This window comes from Trachurus japonicus, chromosome 22 (assembly GCF_045865225.1).
Source record: "Trachurus japonicus isolate A0001 chromosome 22, Traja_1.0".
Taxonomy (NCBI): domain Eukaryota; kingdom Metazoa; phylum Chordata; class Actinopteri; order Carangiformes; family Carangidae; genus Trachurus; species Trachurus japonicus.
This window is the reverse complement of record NC_140928.1, coordinates 26,057,024-26,074,323: the sequence shown is the minus strand read 5'-3', so window position 1 is coordinate 26,074,323 and position 17,300 is coordinate 26,057,024. Positions and strand designations below refer to the sequence as shown.

At 41.0% G+C, this 17,300-nt stretch overlaps 4 protein-coding genes across 5 annotated transcripts in view; 2 read left to right on the top strand and 2 right to left on the bottom strand.

The window, feature by feature from the left end:
* Nucleotides 1-123: 123 nt before the first annotated feature.
* ldah (lipid droplet associated hydrolase) lies at nt 124-6,455 on the bottom strand. The gene is made up of 7 exons (XM_085767804.1): nt 6,231-6,455; nt 5,149-5,295; nt 3,942-4,076; nt 2,852-3,021; nt 1,442-1,682; nt 1,142-1,224; nt 124-906 (listed from the first exon to the last, which is right to left on the bottom strand). Exons 2-7 carry the CDS (start codon nt 5,285-5,287, stop codon nt 718-720), a joined length of 957 nt encoding a protein of 318 aa, XP_085623930.1. The 5' UTR covers nt 5,288-5,295; nt 6,231-6,455; the 3' UTR covers nt 124-717.
* Nucleotides 6,456-7,273: 818 nt separating this feature from the next.
* Nucleotides 7,274-12,613, bottom strand: alkbh1 (alkB homolog 1, histone H2A dioxygenase). Its single transcript, XM_085767805.1, has 6 exons — nt 12,441-12,613; nt 11,225-11,333; nt 10,763-10,925; nt 10,220-10,310; nt 9,321-9,514; nt 7,274-8,072 (listed from the first exon to the last, which is right to left on the bottom strand). Exons 1-6 carry the CDS (start codon nt 12,576-12,578, stop codon nt 7,622-7,624), a joined length of 1,146 nt encoding a protein of 381 aa, XP_085623931.1. The 5' UTR covers nt 12,579-12,613; the 3' UTR covers nt 7,274-7,621.
* Nucleotides 12,614-12,763: 150 nt separating this feature from the next.
* On the top strand, nt 12,764-15,407 carry slirp (SRA stem-loop interacting RNA binding protein). Its single transcript, XM_085767052.1, has 4 exons — nt 12,764-12,858; nt 13,587-13,645; nt 13,971-14,078; nt 15,051-15,407. Exons 1-4 carry the CDS (start codon nt 12,792-12,794, stop codon nt 15,117-15,119), a joined length of 303 nt encoding a protein of 100 aa, XP_085623178.1. The 5' UTR covers nt 12,764-12,791; the 3' UTR covers nt 15,120-15,407.
* A 1,238-nt stretch (nt 15,408-16,645) lies between these two features.
* The window catches only part of adck1 (aarF domain containing kinase 1), a 75,384-nt gene continuing 74,729 nt past the window's right edge, over nt 16,646-17,300 (top strand). For both annotated transcript variants that reach the window (XM_085767860.1, XM_085767861.1), the window contains exon 1: nt 16,646-16,894. The gene's annotated coding sequence lies outside the window, so the exon portion shown is untranslated. The remainder of the gene's footprint in view (nt 16,895-17,300) is intronic.

Sequence of the window (17,300 nt, the reverse complement as noted above, 5' to 3'; positions counted from 1 at the left end):
CAGTTTTATTTACTACTCGACTTACCACATCTAATGGCAGTTAGGCAATGGCGATTTTCATATTGACAGCCACTGTTCATTGTGGTTCATGTAGTGTTACAGAGAACCTGAGGTTGATGGTTAGTAGACATGATAAATATCTATATCATAGTTAAGAAGGCTAGCCATCACAATCACATTATGTCTTTCCTCTCTTTATTAAACCTCTTATCATCACTTGTTTGGTAAAAGTAATTTGTAGTTTGCAAAGAAATAGCAGAAATGAAAATGTCATCGTTTCAATTCAAAATCAGTACAGTACATCATCAAAGGAATATGGGTAGCCCCTCCTTTTACAGTATTGGAATTGCTAAGTATTGATTTGTAATTACATAGTAATTATAAAACATTAGTGTAATAACCACTGGTAATAAGTTGGTAATTACAGAGAAACTACTGTAAAAGGATAAAAGAAGGGTTACTGGAATATGCATACTAAACTCATGTGTGCGTGTGTATATGTGCATATGTAGCTGAGCTATATTAATACACACACACACACCTGCAGGCATGCACTTCTTATATATATATTAAATATATTCATGTTTAGATTTGACATACAGTCTTTCCTGTTTAAATCTCAAACTATTCAGTGATCTCTGCCAAAAAATCCATCTGCAGACAGAGGTGAAAGCCACAAAACATCACGGTCATCAGGAAATGTAAAGATGAAAGAAGTCATGTCCTCAAGTCCCCACTGATCCACCGTACCACCATTTTAGCAACTTCTCTTCCTGCATCCAGGACGAAAGCGTGACGAAACCCACTCTCACACAGTCTGATGTCTCCAAGTGGGAAATCCTGTTTGATATCATGGTAATACTGTACTGGACACCAGTGGTCTGTAGCTCCATAATAGAATATAAGCTGAAATTAGACACAGATATTGTTTAATACAACTATCCAAACAAACAAACAAACATTCACTGGCATGAACTTACACTGGACTAAAGAATATTTCACGAGTGAACTGTGAACCATCAAATCATTATTCAAGCTCAACATTTTATTCTTCTGTCTCACATTGTCTTGATGGCATCAAATGTTGACTGGTAGCTATTCCGCATATGGAATCATATACAGTGAGCATAACTCTTCTTACCTTTTCAAGATTATTCTTGATGGTTATGTTATCTCTTTGCAGAACTTTCTTCATTTCCTGACCACCCATGTACATAGCATTAGCTATAAAGAGACAAAATTGCATTTGTTTGCATTCCTTTGATGGCTTTGTGTATATTCAACTGAAACTAAGTGAGATGCTACCAAATGTCAGATAAAACAAGATGATGAAATCCAGGACAAAACAAGTGTGGAATGACACCAAGATGAGCTGAAATGATTCAGTTAACAATTCTCCACAAGATCAAATGAATCAAAGTGAGCAACAAGCTTTACCAACCTGCGCAGTCTCCAGTGAGCAGACCTGCAGTGGGCTCAACAACGCTGAGGTCCAAAGAGCGAATGCCACCAAACACCAGTTTGATCAGGCTGCTTTTCAGTGTGTGTGGCAGCAGAGACAGCAGGAAGAGAGGCAGGTAGGCTGCGTAGCGCAAGTGACACAACACAGGGGTCATGACCTTTCCCTGAGGGCTCTGAGCCATGCGCTCAATGGTAGGAAACAGCATAACAGCCTTCAGAATCTAGATGAACCAAAACAGACACATCAAAGGGAATACAATGGCACCTGAGATAGGATAAGGCAAGGCAATTTTATTTGTATAGCCCATTTTTACACTTTGTCTCAAAAGGCTTTACATCAGCATCATAATAACATCCTCTGACCTCTGACCCTCACATCGACTGAGGAAAAACTCCTAAGAAAAACCCTTTTAACAGGGAAAAAATTGGGGAAACCTCAGGGTGAGCAACAGAGGAGAGATAACTCACCCAGGACGGGCAGACGTGCAATACAGTAGATGCAGACAAGAAAACAGTTGCAGAAGTTGTAAATCATGAACATGCAGCTGAATAGAAAATGTGATTTAATTTGCTCCTGTTAGGCTATGAGTACTTGAGTTCTCATTGAGCCTTTCACCACTCACAGACCTGCTCACTGGCATCTTAAGCCAGTTATGTTCCCAGTTATTATGTTTACATAAATGTTGTGGGTTTTGATTGAGGCTCCAACCTGTGACAGAGACTTATTGCTCTGGAGCCTGAATAAAGAATAATGCAGATTACACACTGTTTCCCCTTCATTCATACAGTAGTTGTGCAATGCTGCTGCAAGATTTTCACACACAAAAAAATAATTTTCCTTGCACTGTGTGGTCACAACAACATTTGATGCTATCTCGATGACAACTGCATGAACTCTTCCCATTCATCAGAATTAGATCATCATCAGGTTACAGCTCAGCCAACACATGAAGTAAAAAAAAACACATTAATAGTTTTTGATTTGTGGAATATTTCATATTAGTTGCAAAAGTTGTCAAAAACACATTTTGACAGCACTAACATAATTTTAGAGTAATAGAGTACTAGTTCATAAGGTAATAAGAGTGCTCAGATGTGTATAGTATATAGCCATAGTGCCAACAGTGTGCAAGAACATTTCTCATAAACATTATCTATTTCCAAATTCAAAACAGCTCCACTGTGTCACAGAACTTAAAGCCCTGCCACAGGTACAGACAAATGTGAAATCCAGGTGTGATCTGATATTGTCTGATGCAGGTCTTAACAGAGCCTCTACCCTCTTACTTGAGACAGCAGGGTGATGTGGAGTCATAAAACAACATGCAGTCACCAAACTCAAATTATTACAAATCACAGCTCTTAGAAATTGTGAGGTATAGTGATTTACCTTGAGTTCAGGGTCTCTCTTGATCATCTCTAGAATGATGTAGCAGCCGATGGAGTGTCCAACCAGGATCAGGCTGGTTTCTCTGGGAACATGTTTCCTGAGGAAGGTCAGCTTGTGTTCTATCTGCCCATTTAGACCAAACACGTCCGCCTCTGCAACTGAGGATGCATCTGTTGGAAAGAAATGTGAAAAGTTTAACCCTAACCGTAAGTTCACAGTCTGTCCATCTATCTATCTATCTATCTATCTATCTATCTATCTATCTATCTATCTATCTATCTATCTATCTATCTATCTATCTATCTATCCATCCATCCATCCATCCATCCATCCATCCATCCATCCATCCATCCATCCATCCATCCATCCATCCATCCATCCATCCATCCATCCATCCATCCATCCATCCAGCCATCCAGAGTCTCGGCTTTAAGAGGGGATCGGTACCTGGCTTCTGTCTCTCCCTGGATCGCGCAGTCTGGGTCTGACTGCTGGCGTGGCGTGCTGTCCCTTGGAGCACTCGGTAGTGGTGGGCCAGGGTCGAGATTCAACACTGATTCTGACATTGCACACACTTGAGGTTAAATTCTGTGTATTAGTTTTCCACTAGGCGTTTCTGGGGAGACTGCCTTTTGTATTTTGGTTTCAGTTAAGCTAGAGCTCCTTTTGTTTCATTGCTTTTGTTTGATTTAGAAATATCAGCAGCAGAGAGAGTTTTAGTTGATCTTTTGGGTTTATTTTTTTCTTTTGTTTTCGCAGCTCCCTGTCCGGTCCACTCACTTTTTTTTTACCTTGTGTAAATATTGACCTTGTTTACTGAAAACTGTTAACAATAAAACAACAGTTGACCACAATCCAAGTCTGGGTTTTTATGTGCGTCCCCTTTCCCCTCACGAGCCGGGACGTAACACTATCTATCCTATTAATATGTTAGGGTCAGCAAAGACACAGTGCTGTGCTCTAATGCTAGTGTATGGAGCTACAACTACACGCTACGCCACAAACAGCCCCTTCATATCTGCCCTCATCCATGCTTTCACCATTAATACACTAGAGTCTATAGTGTAAACTCCTTAGTAATCATCATTACCTTGCACCATGTCCATGGAGTCGGGAGGCACACAGTGACCAGCATGACTGACGGCCCACACTGGGTGCTGGTAATCAAACATATGATGAAGCGTTTGCATGAAGGTCCTGTAGAAGCCCACTACACCAGGATTACCTGAGTGGAAAAAATCAAAACATTTTTAAATTATTTACACCAGGTAATATAAGTCAAACCAAAGTTGAGTGGCTTTGACCAAGGAGATGAGACATAACAGAACAGACGTAGCTCAAAAAATAAAGCTTTATTGACAACAACACACTATGCAAAGAATAATTCAAAAGCATCAGCTCATATTTTTCCAAAATGGCATTTATCTGCTTTTGCAAATTAACTCTTCATATTGTTCTACATTTCTACTGCTGCCAAGCAAAGGCTGTACCACCATGAGTGAAAAGGTAAAGGGGAAGGGGAAATAAAGATACACAGTGACAGGTGGCTAACAGATGATTCACTTCATCTGATCCATTACAGTGCAATTACCAGATGAATTTGTTTTAACTACTGAATGGTCTTTAAGGGATATTTCAACATTTTGGCAAATCTGCCCATTGCCATAACCCCTATGGGTAGGTTCGTTACCTTTAATTGTCGGCACAACACCGGCTTTGCATTTACCTCGAAAACAACTCCGTCTCGTACAGTAACCTTCCTTTATTATCTCATTATAGCGTGAATGTGAAGGTCACAACTTGTCCACGCAAGCGTTTTGGAGTTGTTGGATTGTGTATTTGATGAGTTTTGAGGGAAAGCCCAGAAATACCACGAGCCTCTGTGGCGTCAGCTGAGCAGCTCGCATCTCTGCCCGGCCGATCTAAAGACAGTTTGCAACCGACACTTGGGCAAATTTGCCAAAAATGTTCAAATATCCCTTTAACAGTTCCAGCATTAGGTTACAGTAAATACACAGGGCTTCTTCACCTCAGTTCACTTGAATAGTGAGATATGAAACCTTATTTGAACATAAAATAAAATCATAACATGTTCATCCCATTAACACTCTATGGATTTGTTACAGTAACTCCCTGATTGAGGACGGTGAAGACAAACGTGTGTTTTAACTGGTGGACTGAGGAGGCTCACAAAACTATGTCTGGTTCATTGAGTAAAAAGCTCAGTCACGGCCACATCCTCCCACCTCACAATATCACACAATCATTCATCACCACAGAGTATTAGTCCAACTCACCAGGAATGACGAGGACAAGAGTTTTGTGTCCAGGTTTTAGCTGAGGGGAGCCAAACTTAAGCACCTCAGTGTTGGCTCCACAACAGTAGGTAAAGTCTGTCTGTGGTTCATCCCTGCTTCCTGTCGCTGTGTGGTCCATCTCATCAGCTTTTAAGAAAAATAAGGAAAGGAAAGTAAAATGATCATTTCATTTACAAATTCCCATTTAAAGCAGATATCATCGGCACGGCCGTTTCGGCTAATGCTGTGTTCAAGGCAGGCTTTTGAAACCGTAAGTTACAGCTTCAAGTCACAACTACGACTTGGTAGCGTTCCAGGTAACCCGTAGCTCGTGTTTTTACCGTCCTGTTGTCTGTGAAAGTTCCCTATAACGGCCACTCGTAACTTCCGACCCGTGAACTCGTACCAGATCGAACTGGTATGACTTCACAGGAAGGAAAAACACAAAGTACGAGTTTCCTTGAACGCACCATGAGTTAGCAGCCCCCGCCCTTGTCAGGCATCAATTGGTCCTCGTGCTACGTCACCACATTCACGCGCATCCCTTGGCTGCACACACAGCCCTTCATGCCGTTCTCTCCCCTCATTGGATAACACTTGTATCCCACAAGGAAAATTTTCTCCTCGGGTTACAGCAGAGCAGAGTGACGGAGAGACTCGTGTTTAGGCTGAAATACTTCATGTAAGTGATTGCTGACGGAAAATAGGACTATTTAGGACTTATATTAACAAAAACATTCCACTGATATCTGCTTTAAATGCATTTACTGCATGCCAACGTTGTATGGTAATTCAGATCTAATGAACAGGTGCTGACATAATGTATTATTACAATGTGACAGTCTATTACAGCTGGCTCTGCGGTTTGTCAGTACAAATGTGATGTAATTCATCTGTATCAAAGGTTAAATCCAAACAACTTGCAGATATGAGGATTCAGCTGTCAAGTCTAGACAGCATTTCAGTGGGAAGAGAGAGTACAGAACAACTTGAACTCAACACCTTTAGCATGAAAAATATTCAAATTACACATAGGTACCATTATTGCTAAAATTAACACGGCACACAGAGCAGTTACTTACGTTTTAAAGTCCTCTCCTCTCGGGTTAAACTGATAACATGTAGTTAAATAGTTTGTCGAGCGCTGATAACTTCAGTGAGTTAAACTGACAGTAGACTCAGCGACGTCCCAGCAGCAGTTTGAGTCTTTACCTGCAGCTGTTTGAGTCTTTACCTCCGAATAACGGTGACATGAACATTAAATAACACACACATTAATGACTCCCGTCAGTGTCATGGATGTGTGTAAGGACTTCCTGCTTCAAACACCGCAGGGCTCTGATTGGTCGGCTGAGGTGGTTGCCATCCCAACGCTCACATACAGCTACAGGTCTGCCCCCTACAGGTATGGAGTGGGACAACAACTGAATGAAGGAGAAGTCAGAAAAAGTATGAGGTGTCTGACTTGTATGGTGTCATAGGAGTGCCATAAAATAGAAAGAAGGAAAAAAATAAAAAAAATAAAAATAAGCAAATGTGGGAATATAATTAAGGATGAATGAAGGAATAAATACATAAAGAAATGTGGGAATATAAACAAGGATGAATGAAAGGATGATCTGCACACAGTGGTATGGTGGTTAGCGTGCTTGCTTCTTTGTTCTGGGTTCAATTCCTGGGTTTGGGGCCTTTGTGGGTGGAGTTTGCATGATTTCCTTGTGTTTGTGTGTGTTCTCCAGCTTCATTTCACAGTCTAAACCGCACACGCCAGGTTGACTGGTAACTAACTATCAATTGTCTGTAGGTTTGAGTTTGTGCATTGTTTGTCTCTATTCAAAACAAAAACCGTCTAAACCAAATCGTTCACCAAGGGCCATGCTTTTAGCTCTCAGCACTGTCGTCACTGCATATGTCCTTGTCCTGGGCTGTTTGTAGGTGTTTTTTGATATGTGGTCCTGTGACAGACTGCTTCCCTGTTCAGGGTGTACCCCACGCATGGATAAATGGTATCAACAATAGATGATTGAATAATTGTGGAAACATAAAGAGGAATGAATAAAACAATTAGAAGTGGAAATGAATTAATAAAATAATGAATAATTGCAGAAATAAAGAAAATAGCGAGTAGGCTACATAAATGATAATTTATTTAGAATAAATAATCCATGAACATGACATCTGTCAAACCTCTTCATGGGATTTTAAAAAGACAGGCTGAGAAAATCCTGCTGTGCTGATGGTGGTAACCATGTTTGTACCCATCTATTTATGAGGATGGCGCATACACAGGAAACTCAAAACCATTAAAGTTTCAACATGGCTGCTCAGGCCAAACGATAACATATCCAGCTGTGACAGATGTAATATCATAACTGTGCAGAATAACTGACAAAAGTAGTCTCTGCCTCTTCTTTTTTAAATCACAGTGAAACACGTCTCTTCTCTCAGTAAGTATCACAGCATTTGGTCTGTTTTACGTCTTTACACCATCAGAATCACAGTCACTACTCCTCTTCCTCTTCCCGCTCTCTCTGTCTGCTGGGTCGTCATGGTATCCGTCTGTGTGGCCCACATCAGTCCTTTGGTGATGAGCGGGTGTTTCGGGGAAGCTCTGCCCCGCCCCCAGCACCTGTCTGACAGTCATGTTCACTCTGCAGCTCTGTATGTACTTGGAGCACACGGCCCAGTCCTGTGTGGATATCTGCTCCATCACAGTGTCGTCCTGCAGGGAGGGGGCCACGCTGCATCCTTCCACCTCTGGACCGGTATGTTCCTGAGGCACCGGGACGATGCGTGGGACGGCGTGGTAAAGGAGGCGGCTCTGTCCCGACATCACCATCACATCCCCACTGTGCATGTACATGGCAGCTGGGGGATCCTGTCTGCGTGTGCCCCCCAGGAGGAAGATGGCTGACTGCCCAAAACTAGAAGAGACAACAAGATACACTCAGTCTGTTTGTTGTATGCATGATGAACTTTACTATGGGCATTCTGCAATAGATTCTTGCACTTATTAGCATTTTATTACAGGCTTTTCTGCAATACAACCCAGCATTTTATACAAACATTTTCTGCAATACTGTCCAGCACTTTATGACGGGCATCCCTGCAATACGATTCAACTCTTTACTGTATAATCTTGCACTTTTTTTTGTTTTTAAGTATATTTATTGGCTTTCCATGCCTTTATTTGATAGGACAGTTGAGGGAGACAGCAAATGTGGAGGCAGAGGGAGGGGGAATGACATGCAGGAAAGGGCTGGCCAATGCGGGATTCGTACCGGGGCCGCCTGCAGCTAGGACTGTAGCCTCTATACACCTGCGCCACTCGACGCCCCTAATCTTGCCCTTTATTACAGCCGGGCATCCTGCAATAGAATGCAGCGGTAGCCTACATAACTTAGCACCTTACACGGGCACTGTTGGCCCGCAATCTAGTACTTTATATGGGCACTCCTGCAATACAAATTAGCTGTGTAATCCATGTTCACAATAGAATTTTAACATTGAGCTAGTTAATCATGTGTCATCCCAAATGTATAACCTATATTGTTGTGCATTCTATTTTGTTGTTGTTGGAAAGTTTTGTAATTTATTGTCCTTCCTCTCTTCTCTTCTCTTCCCATCTTACACCTACCTACCTATGGGACAAGAGATGGAAATAAGCCATACGGCTACAATCTCTTTTCACATTTACTTAATTTTTAAATGTTCATTAATATGCATTGTCCAATTTCTTAAATAAATAAACTTGATTGGAATATTTTTAAGAATATTTATATTTCACTGTTTTATCCAGTCTAGAAAATATGAATGATTTCTGTGGAAATTTGCCACAACTGCTTTGTGACATGGCTAATAATGGCTAAAAATGTTTTGTAGGGACACGCTGATGTTGACCTTTGAACGTCAGCTCCTTTTTCAGTTCAATATAGATATTTTGATCACAAGGAAAAAAAATGTGCTTTGTAAGGTCACAACAACTTGACCTTTGATCATTTGTGCCAATTCCCATTAAGGTATTCCTGAGCTATTGGGTCTGTGAGAATGGGATGGATGATCAAACATTGTGAAAACAAAATGCCTCTGATTCTGACTGCACAACAAGAAAATCAATGTGATTGCAGTGACATGCTGAAGCCTGTACTTTATTACTTTCAGACTACTCTCACCTGAATGACAGCAGCGGCCGGCTGTGATCCAGTTCTGATTCGTCCACGTGGATTCCCAGAGAGGAATCAGGGCGGTAGTAGTTGAGGATTCCAGCCTCCGCTTTGAATCCTGGGAACTCACATGCTGCTGCTATTTGGAAAGACAGCCAGTGGAGATCGGCCGGGAAAGTGGTGTAGTGGTCGGCAGAGTAAGTCTGTGTCGGGAGCAACAAAGGAAACATCTGGTTCATGATATATGAAAAGCAACATGGAGAGAGATGTCGTCACAGACTGTGATATGTAGCAGTGTTTACAGTTTTTGTTTACAGTTTTCTCTCACTATATTTTTTATAAACTTGTTTACAGACAAACAACAAGACTTTTGGCAAAATCATTTCACAAATTGTGAATGGATAGGTGATAAGTGAGAATGTGTGCTGGTTTGCAAAATATTAAACCCCAGATTTGAATGAAAATAGCATCATGCCGGCAGCACGTTACAAAAGACGTTAGGGCCCAGCACCCAGACTGTTTTACTATGGAGCCATGCTGTTGTAACATGTACAGTTTTGACTTAAATAAAGAAAGCCTTCCCTGAAACAGACCTTGTCTATACCTGGAAGCAAGTGTTGCACCAAACCCTGTCTGTATATAGCACCCAGCATTAATAGCTCCTTTACAGCGGTACAGGCTGCGTGGGCCGTGTGCACCCTCATATTGATTTTGATCCGTGCACTGATAACCACTTTCTAAAACATGCTGTGGGTTATGGTCGGTATTTCAGGCCCTAATGCCCTAATGAAGTACTTGATATTTGTGGGAAAAATCTCAACTTTGTTGACACAGTTACTCCCCTGATTCTCAGCTTTATGTAATGAAGATCCATACAAAATCTTCCAACAAAGCGGTGTGTGTCTGACCTTGATGTCCCAGTTGTAATGATATCCCAGAGTGACCCAGCGCAGCCTCTCAAGTAGAGTGGGTGGTTCTCTCTTTCCAGAGGCAGGACGGCTGTGGAATGAATCAACACAAAACAGAACATATTGAAAAATTTGATTTCAGGTGTAACACAGCTGGTAATTCTGCTTTTACATGGCGAGCAGATCAACCCAACATCTGTTGAACAAACCCACTGTGTGTAGAAAGCATTAATTTGATCTTGGCAAATTGTGAGCCTGAATCAATGTATGAAAACTGTTAGGACTTGTTAAATGTGTATTTATGGTTTATACAGTGTTAAAAACAGATGTAAAAACCTAATTATAAACCACTTATAAATCCTTTATTGGGATAGTCACATTGTAAAGTAATGCTGGTAGTTAATTTAGACAATTCAGCTAAATAAATGGATTAATAATGGTTTCTTCTTGCTTTTACCTTAAATGCTTTATTATGGAATGACACAACAACAGCAAACTGACCATGTCAGTATTGTCGAAGTTAAGGAATACAGCAAGTCTCACCTGAGGGCATGTATGCTCTTGCCCCAGATGTCCTCTGTGTCAGAGGGAGACATGTGCATGTCCAGGTTGCAGACGTTGGGCTTCTGGGTGTAGGTCTTCAGACACTGCCTGATCCAGAAGGGTTGAGAGCCCGACAGGAATGGGTTGGAAATGAAGATGAACCCTGAACGTCACAGACAGTTTGATAAGAGGAAACATTGCTGTACTACTGATGTCAACTAGTATTCAGTAGTTCAGTAGTCAGGCAACAAATAAAAAGAAAACCCTGATGGTAGGGCTCATTTAAACATTGTCAGGTTGTTTTAGCACACTTCTTAACATTTAAGAAATACCCTGATCATACCTAATGACTGTGATTACTTTGTTATGGAGCAGCCCCTAGTGGTCATTATTGGTAATGTACTTCTGCATTGGCTAAGTGTTGTATCCATCCTTTGTTATTTGCAGCTGCCTATGGTTTACCTGGGTAGCCCTGCAGGCCAAAGGCTCTCCAGTCCCTGACAGGCTTTAATCCAACCCTGGCAGCCTCCACATCACTCACTGCCCCGGGGTCCAGTTTCGCTGTGACTACCTATCAACCACACAGACACAGAGACACACAAAGACAAAAAAACAGTCATCAGGTTTGCTGCAGTGGCTCATGTACATAAAAGAAGCCACAACCCCTCCCCCCCCCCTCCCTAGTCTTTCAACCTGACATATTTCTGTGTCAGGACGCAAAATGTGCAATATTGGAAAAAATGAAAATGGAATGAGTTTACAAATGCTATATGAAGTGTTTTATTTTTCATATTTGTGTATGTTGGTGCCTGCACAAGGTGTTTTTTGATTGCCCCAAGGGCTCCAGACTAACCTTCTTTTACCAGGAGCACAGTGGCCCCTAATTTAAAGTCTTAGGAGCCCAAGCAGAAAATTTAGGGGCGTAAATCGACTTGCAGAGCTATTCACATTTCCTTTTCATTCATGATCTTCACACACATTTGCCTGCCAAATGCAATGGCAGATTCCAGATTCGTTCAGTCTCATGGAGGGATATGCCGAATGAAAAATCTAGTCTATACAAATGTGTGTTTTGCTCCTTGATTATTATTAGAAAATTAAGTTGTTTTTCCATTATCATATAGTTGTCAGATCACATGACCTCAGCCATTGAAACTGTCAAGCAATGGGCTTTATGCACAGCTCTACTACTTCCTGAAATAAGCCAGCTCCTTTATTTACTGTTTTACATTATTCGACCAACTGATTAATCCAGGTGTGCCTGACCATTGTTGTGAGGTCAGACACATCTGGATTAATCAGTTGGTCCAATAATGTAAAACAGGAAATAAAGGAGCTGGCTTATTTCAGGAAGTAGTGGAGCTGTGCATAGAGCCCATTGAATCTCAAGTAGCTGCATGTTGTACATGGTGTTGTTAATGCATATGAGGCTAAATTATTTGTCTGTCAACATCTCCAACTTTGTGCTGCGGGAAGTAAAATAGTGAGCAAGAGTACTTTTGGGGGCATTAGAGTGACTGACTGCTGCTATGGCCAGTGCCAGGACACCTCTCCATCTGGGACAGTTTCTGCAGGTTCAGTCGTCAGTACCAAACTTGTCTCCACCAGCCTGAGAGTTAAACAACGTGTCCGTCGCTCCCAGGACAACACCAGCTCTCTCCCTGGTCGCTCCGCTCACCTGGTCACTCCGCACGTCTTTGGAGAAGTCAATGACATCGCTGAAATCCGGTGGAGGGTTTCTTCTCTTGTAGAACTTGAATATTTTTCGAAACGCATCTTCTCCACTCTCCACCATGGAGGCCGCCATCTTGGCCATGACGTCACGAGATGACCTCTCAACTCAAGTCCGCTCTGGAGACATTTCCAACTAAATCATCTTAAAAATCTCAGTATTGTTAATGAAACACATCAAAACAAACATACAAAAAGAAAATTATAACTATGCAGCATTATGTTTATTTTCAGCATGTAAAAAATACATTTGTGTCACGTGATATATTACGTCAGAGTAGAGACCCGGCGAAGAAACATGGCGGCGCCCTCTAAGAAAGTTTTCGAGGTCTTCGTGTCTAAAATACCATGGACTATAGCTGGCAGTAAGTCTGTTAAATTGTGTCGGTTATCATTTGTATATAGAAACAGTCAGTTCTATATATGTATTTATAGCCACGAGTTTTATTGTGTACATCGTCTTATAACCTACTGCATGCACCAGCCACATCGCCACCTCAGAACAGCCTCCACATGTGAGAAGAGCAATATGTGATGCACGTTTGGTAACATCGTATTAAACATAGTTTTCTCGTCAAGAAGCCATTTTCAAAGCAATATAAATCTAACACATCAGCATCGCAGACCCAGTTACCGTTTTAACCATCAAACTAAAAATTAAAAGCGCAGTATAGCTGCTTCCAACAGACCTATGTAACAGAAACTGTGAATTACAAATACAGGTCCAATACATAAAGATAAGATGTGTGCATACAACATTGTGTGCTCTTTATACGGGATAGGAGTACTTCCAACTGGCAACAATCACCTTGCTCACAGTGGCTAATGTATTGTATTGTATCATCAGACTCTTGCCAACACAGTCCTTGTTTGTGGTGCTATTGAAATGCATTGCACTGACGGACTTTTCTACTGTGTTTCTGCACTTGTAGCCTACAATGCAATTTCATTACAAAATGAAACTCATTGTAGGCTATATGACCATGCAATAATGTTAGACTGCATTAACCCTTGATAGGTATAACATGTAATAATCTGCAGCACTCCTTGTAGTACTGCTCTTGAGAACATTAAATTTGTGTTTGTTTTTCAGAGGAGTTAAGGGAGTACTTCGGACAGTTTGGCTCAGTGAAGAAGTGTATTCTGCCATTTGTAAGTTGTTGCAGCATCAACATGACAGACTAACTCTATGGCATACCTTTTCAGTACTGGTAATTGGTTGCAGTGTGCTGAGCTTCCAGGATCACTGTAGTTGTCCATACTGTACCTTACATTCACATTTACACAGACCCTCCTACTGTGCCAGTGCTACTATTAATTTCTCCTTCTGTTATAATTCACTGATACATATGCACACATGGGTGTGAAAATTGCCATACAGACACTTAAAACTTCATCCAACCTAATGAGCATAAAGAATTTATGTATTTTTGCTAAACCTGCCATGTGTGTGTGTGTTTGCTGTATGTTGTACCAGGATAAAGAAACAGGCTTCCACAGAGGCTTCTGCTGGGTTGGATTCACGACAGAGGATGGCCTCAACAATGCACTTCAGAAAGACCCACACATTTTTGAAGGAGCAAAGGTAAAAGTCAAATTTATCACCATCATTTCTGAACATGTTCTTTCCCAGTCATGCCAGCAACATGTTGGGCTATTTGTGAAACAGAGCTTTCACAAATATTTATACAGTTTGGCCTATTTATTAAATGTGTATATTTAGTCTTTTAGCTGTCTTTTCTAATGTTCTTCTTTTAGGACTGTAACAGAAACATTGTAAAGAATCAGATTAATTCACCTTCTAAATTACTGAATCTTGAATTGATGACAGTCAAAGTTATTTTGAATTGCTTTGTGCTCATTTGAACATTGAAAAAGGAATGAATGCTTATGGGGGCGGGACTAGATAAGCTTTTGCTTCTCCCGCTTTTCCCTTTCGGCCATGTATTGTATTATTTGATGATGAAGTGTGATGATGATGATTTAAATTGACATGCCCGAAATAAACAAATTGATTGATTGATTGATAAAGGAAGACACATTAATAATATGAGCTGAAAGTACGTTCTTAACAATTTCACAAAACACAGGCTACATGTGAAAAAGTTCTTTTAGAAATATCAGCATGTTACTAGATCTTCCCTCAAATTATATCTGTAGATAAAGGTGACAAAATTGCATCACATATGCAAAAATAAAAATAAAATTCACTTAAATGACAAATCAAATGACTGCCAATACCTACTGGGGAAAAAGTTACAACATGGATAGAATTTGAGAACTAAAGGTGCGTTCACACCGGACCTTTTATTTTTGTCGCTGTCGCTGGTATCCCTCCGTCGCTCAGCCCCAGCGATTTTTCGCCTGAGCGATTAAACGCTCAATCGCTCGTTTGCATTGACTTAACATGTAAACTCATCACCAGCGAGAAAAACAAAAGGGGTTCCCTAACTTTTTCACATGACTGTCATGTTCCAGGTACAGCATAGAAAAAAAAAGATATGCCTTGTGTACCTAATGTTGATTTTTAATCCTGTTCTTTTGCTTCTCTTCTCAGCTCCAGATTCAGAGGAACAGACGTATGTTTGCAGGGTCGAAACCAAACAAAGAAAGTGAACTTGACTAAAGCTCTCTGCTTTTTTTGCCTCCTTGAGATGTACAATGTGATGTTTTGTTGTTCTCTGAAATTCCATTTCTTTGCGATCCTGTTCAGGCAAAAGGAGTCTAGAGCAGAATGTGTTCCTCTTTTGTACCTCAGTGATTTGGAGCCATTATTGTCAGTTTTAATGGGTGATCCAGTTGTTATGACTTAATTTATTGTCAGTGATAGTGCTGTACTTTCTGTAACCATTCTGTCACACACCAGAAACAACAGCAGTATCATTTGTCTATCAATAAAAACTGTTAAATTGTGTGTTGTTCTCTTTGAATAATGTTTGGATTTGTAATGGAATAATTGCTTATTCCATAAAGACAAATGTTATCTAGATAACTGGAGCCAATTAGGCTGGTAGTTGATTAAATAATGACTTAAAAAACGTTGCTCTGCTTTTTGCACTAGGGTTAAAAGAAGGGTTATGTAATATCACTGATGAAGAGTCCTGTTGAACGTCCCTTCACTTTAAGATTATTTTCTTTTCCTTTTTGTCTTCAATTCATACAGACATACAGTACAATGAAACAAGCTTATTAAAAAAATAAACCAACACTGAAGAGTAGCATATTTAGCCTCTGGTTTCAGATTCAGATTCATAATTGTCCCCGAGGGGAAATTCATTTTCACAGTTCTGTTCCAGACTGGTTTACTTTCCAGCACTTTGTCAATGCATTTAAATGAAAAATAATAATGACAAATGCTGCATGCAAAATAAACCTCTGAGTGCACTATAAATGAGTGCAACTAAAGGATGAGAGAAGATGAAGTAGAGTTGTTATACTTCCGGCGTCTCTAGAACAGCTGATCGCCGTCTGACCAAAGATATTCAATAAATGGAAAGATACTCCATGAGCGGCTGCTCCAATGATATGAAATGGTATACACTTCCTGTCTCTCTAAGTGGGCGTGGCCAACCGTCACCCCACCTCGTCTGTGAACGTGTGTGTGGATTTATACAATTTTTAGGTAGATGAAAGTGAGATATTTATATTTTCTTATGATAACATAAAATATTTACACTACTAACAGTAATATTTAGCATGACAAAAATAATTTAAATCATTTTCACGGGAGTTCGCGGCCGTTTGTTTGACGTTGCCTAGGAGATCTGTGCCAAATCTCGCGAGAGTGTGTCGTAGAGACAGAGACAGGTCTTGAACAAAGTGGATTTTCTCCGGATCTCTCCGTCTGAAAATTACCATTTTGGTGTCAAACTGTTCAGAAGAGATGTGGCTTGTGAAAAATGAGTCCAAAATTTGCTTCAGTGACCGTGGGGAGAAAGGCCCGATCATAATCGGTGTTCACATTAAATTGTCCCATAGGAATCAATACACTCCAAGCTGCCTCTGGTCTCTCTAAAGGGGCGTGGCCGTGCAGAAGCCCACGTGACATGCATACAGGAAGCTGCTGACTCGTCATGAAAGGTCTTGGTTTATAAACCGTCTTTGGTCTGACGCAGGGAAAAGACGTCATCGTGGTCACGCGTGTTGTAGTTTTGATGTAACATAGTCGGCGACAGTGGAGACACACAGTCCCACTGTTTTAACCCACTGACCTGACACCATCATATAGACATTATAGAGGTTATATTTCTATATGTTTGAGTCTGGTGTGGGTCTGGTAGTTCCTGCTTGTCGCTGCGGCGGGCTGCAGCTTTACTACGTTAACCACAAGTCTTCGCTCTCACGTCGAAAACTCGCGAAGAGGTCAAAACGAAACCGGCAAGTGACACAACAGAAACCCCGGTAAGACGGCTGTCACACACACACACACACACACACACACACACACACACACACACACACACACACACACATAGTGAGTGGGTTTGTTTGTCCAGTACGATATAGGCTAGGCTAGGCTATAGTTTTGTTGGTCCGTGGCCGTGGAGTGTGAGTGTTTGTCACGGTGTGTCCTGCTGTCCCCTCTCTGTTTCAACTGGTTTGTTATGAAATACAGCTGGTCGTTGCGTAACACACATGTGCCCTGTGTTCATGCGGTTTGCAGCTTCAACATTAGACCGTGCAGGTACGGAGCGCCATTTGGTCTAAAACCTCGTTTTGACGTCAAATTTGTCCGTTTTTAGAACATCTTTGCACGTAAAAACGTCACGATTTACGCCTGTAAGCGTCAGTTTCAACGTTTTCAGGT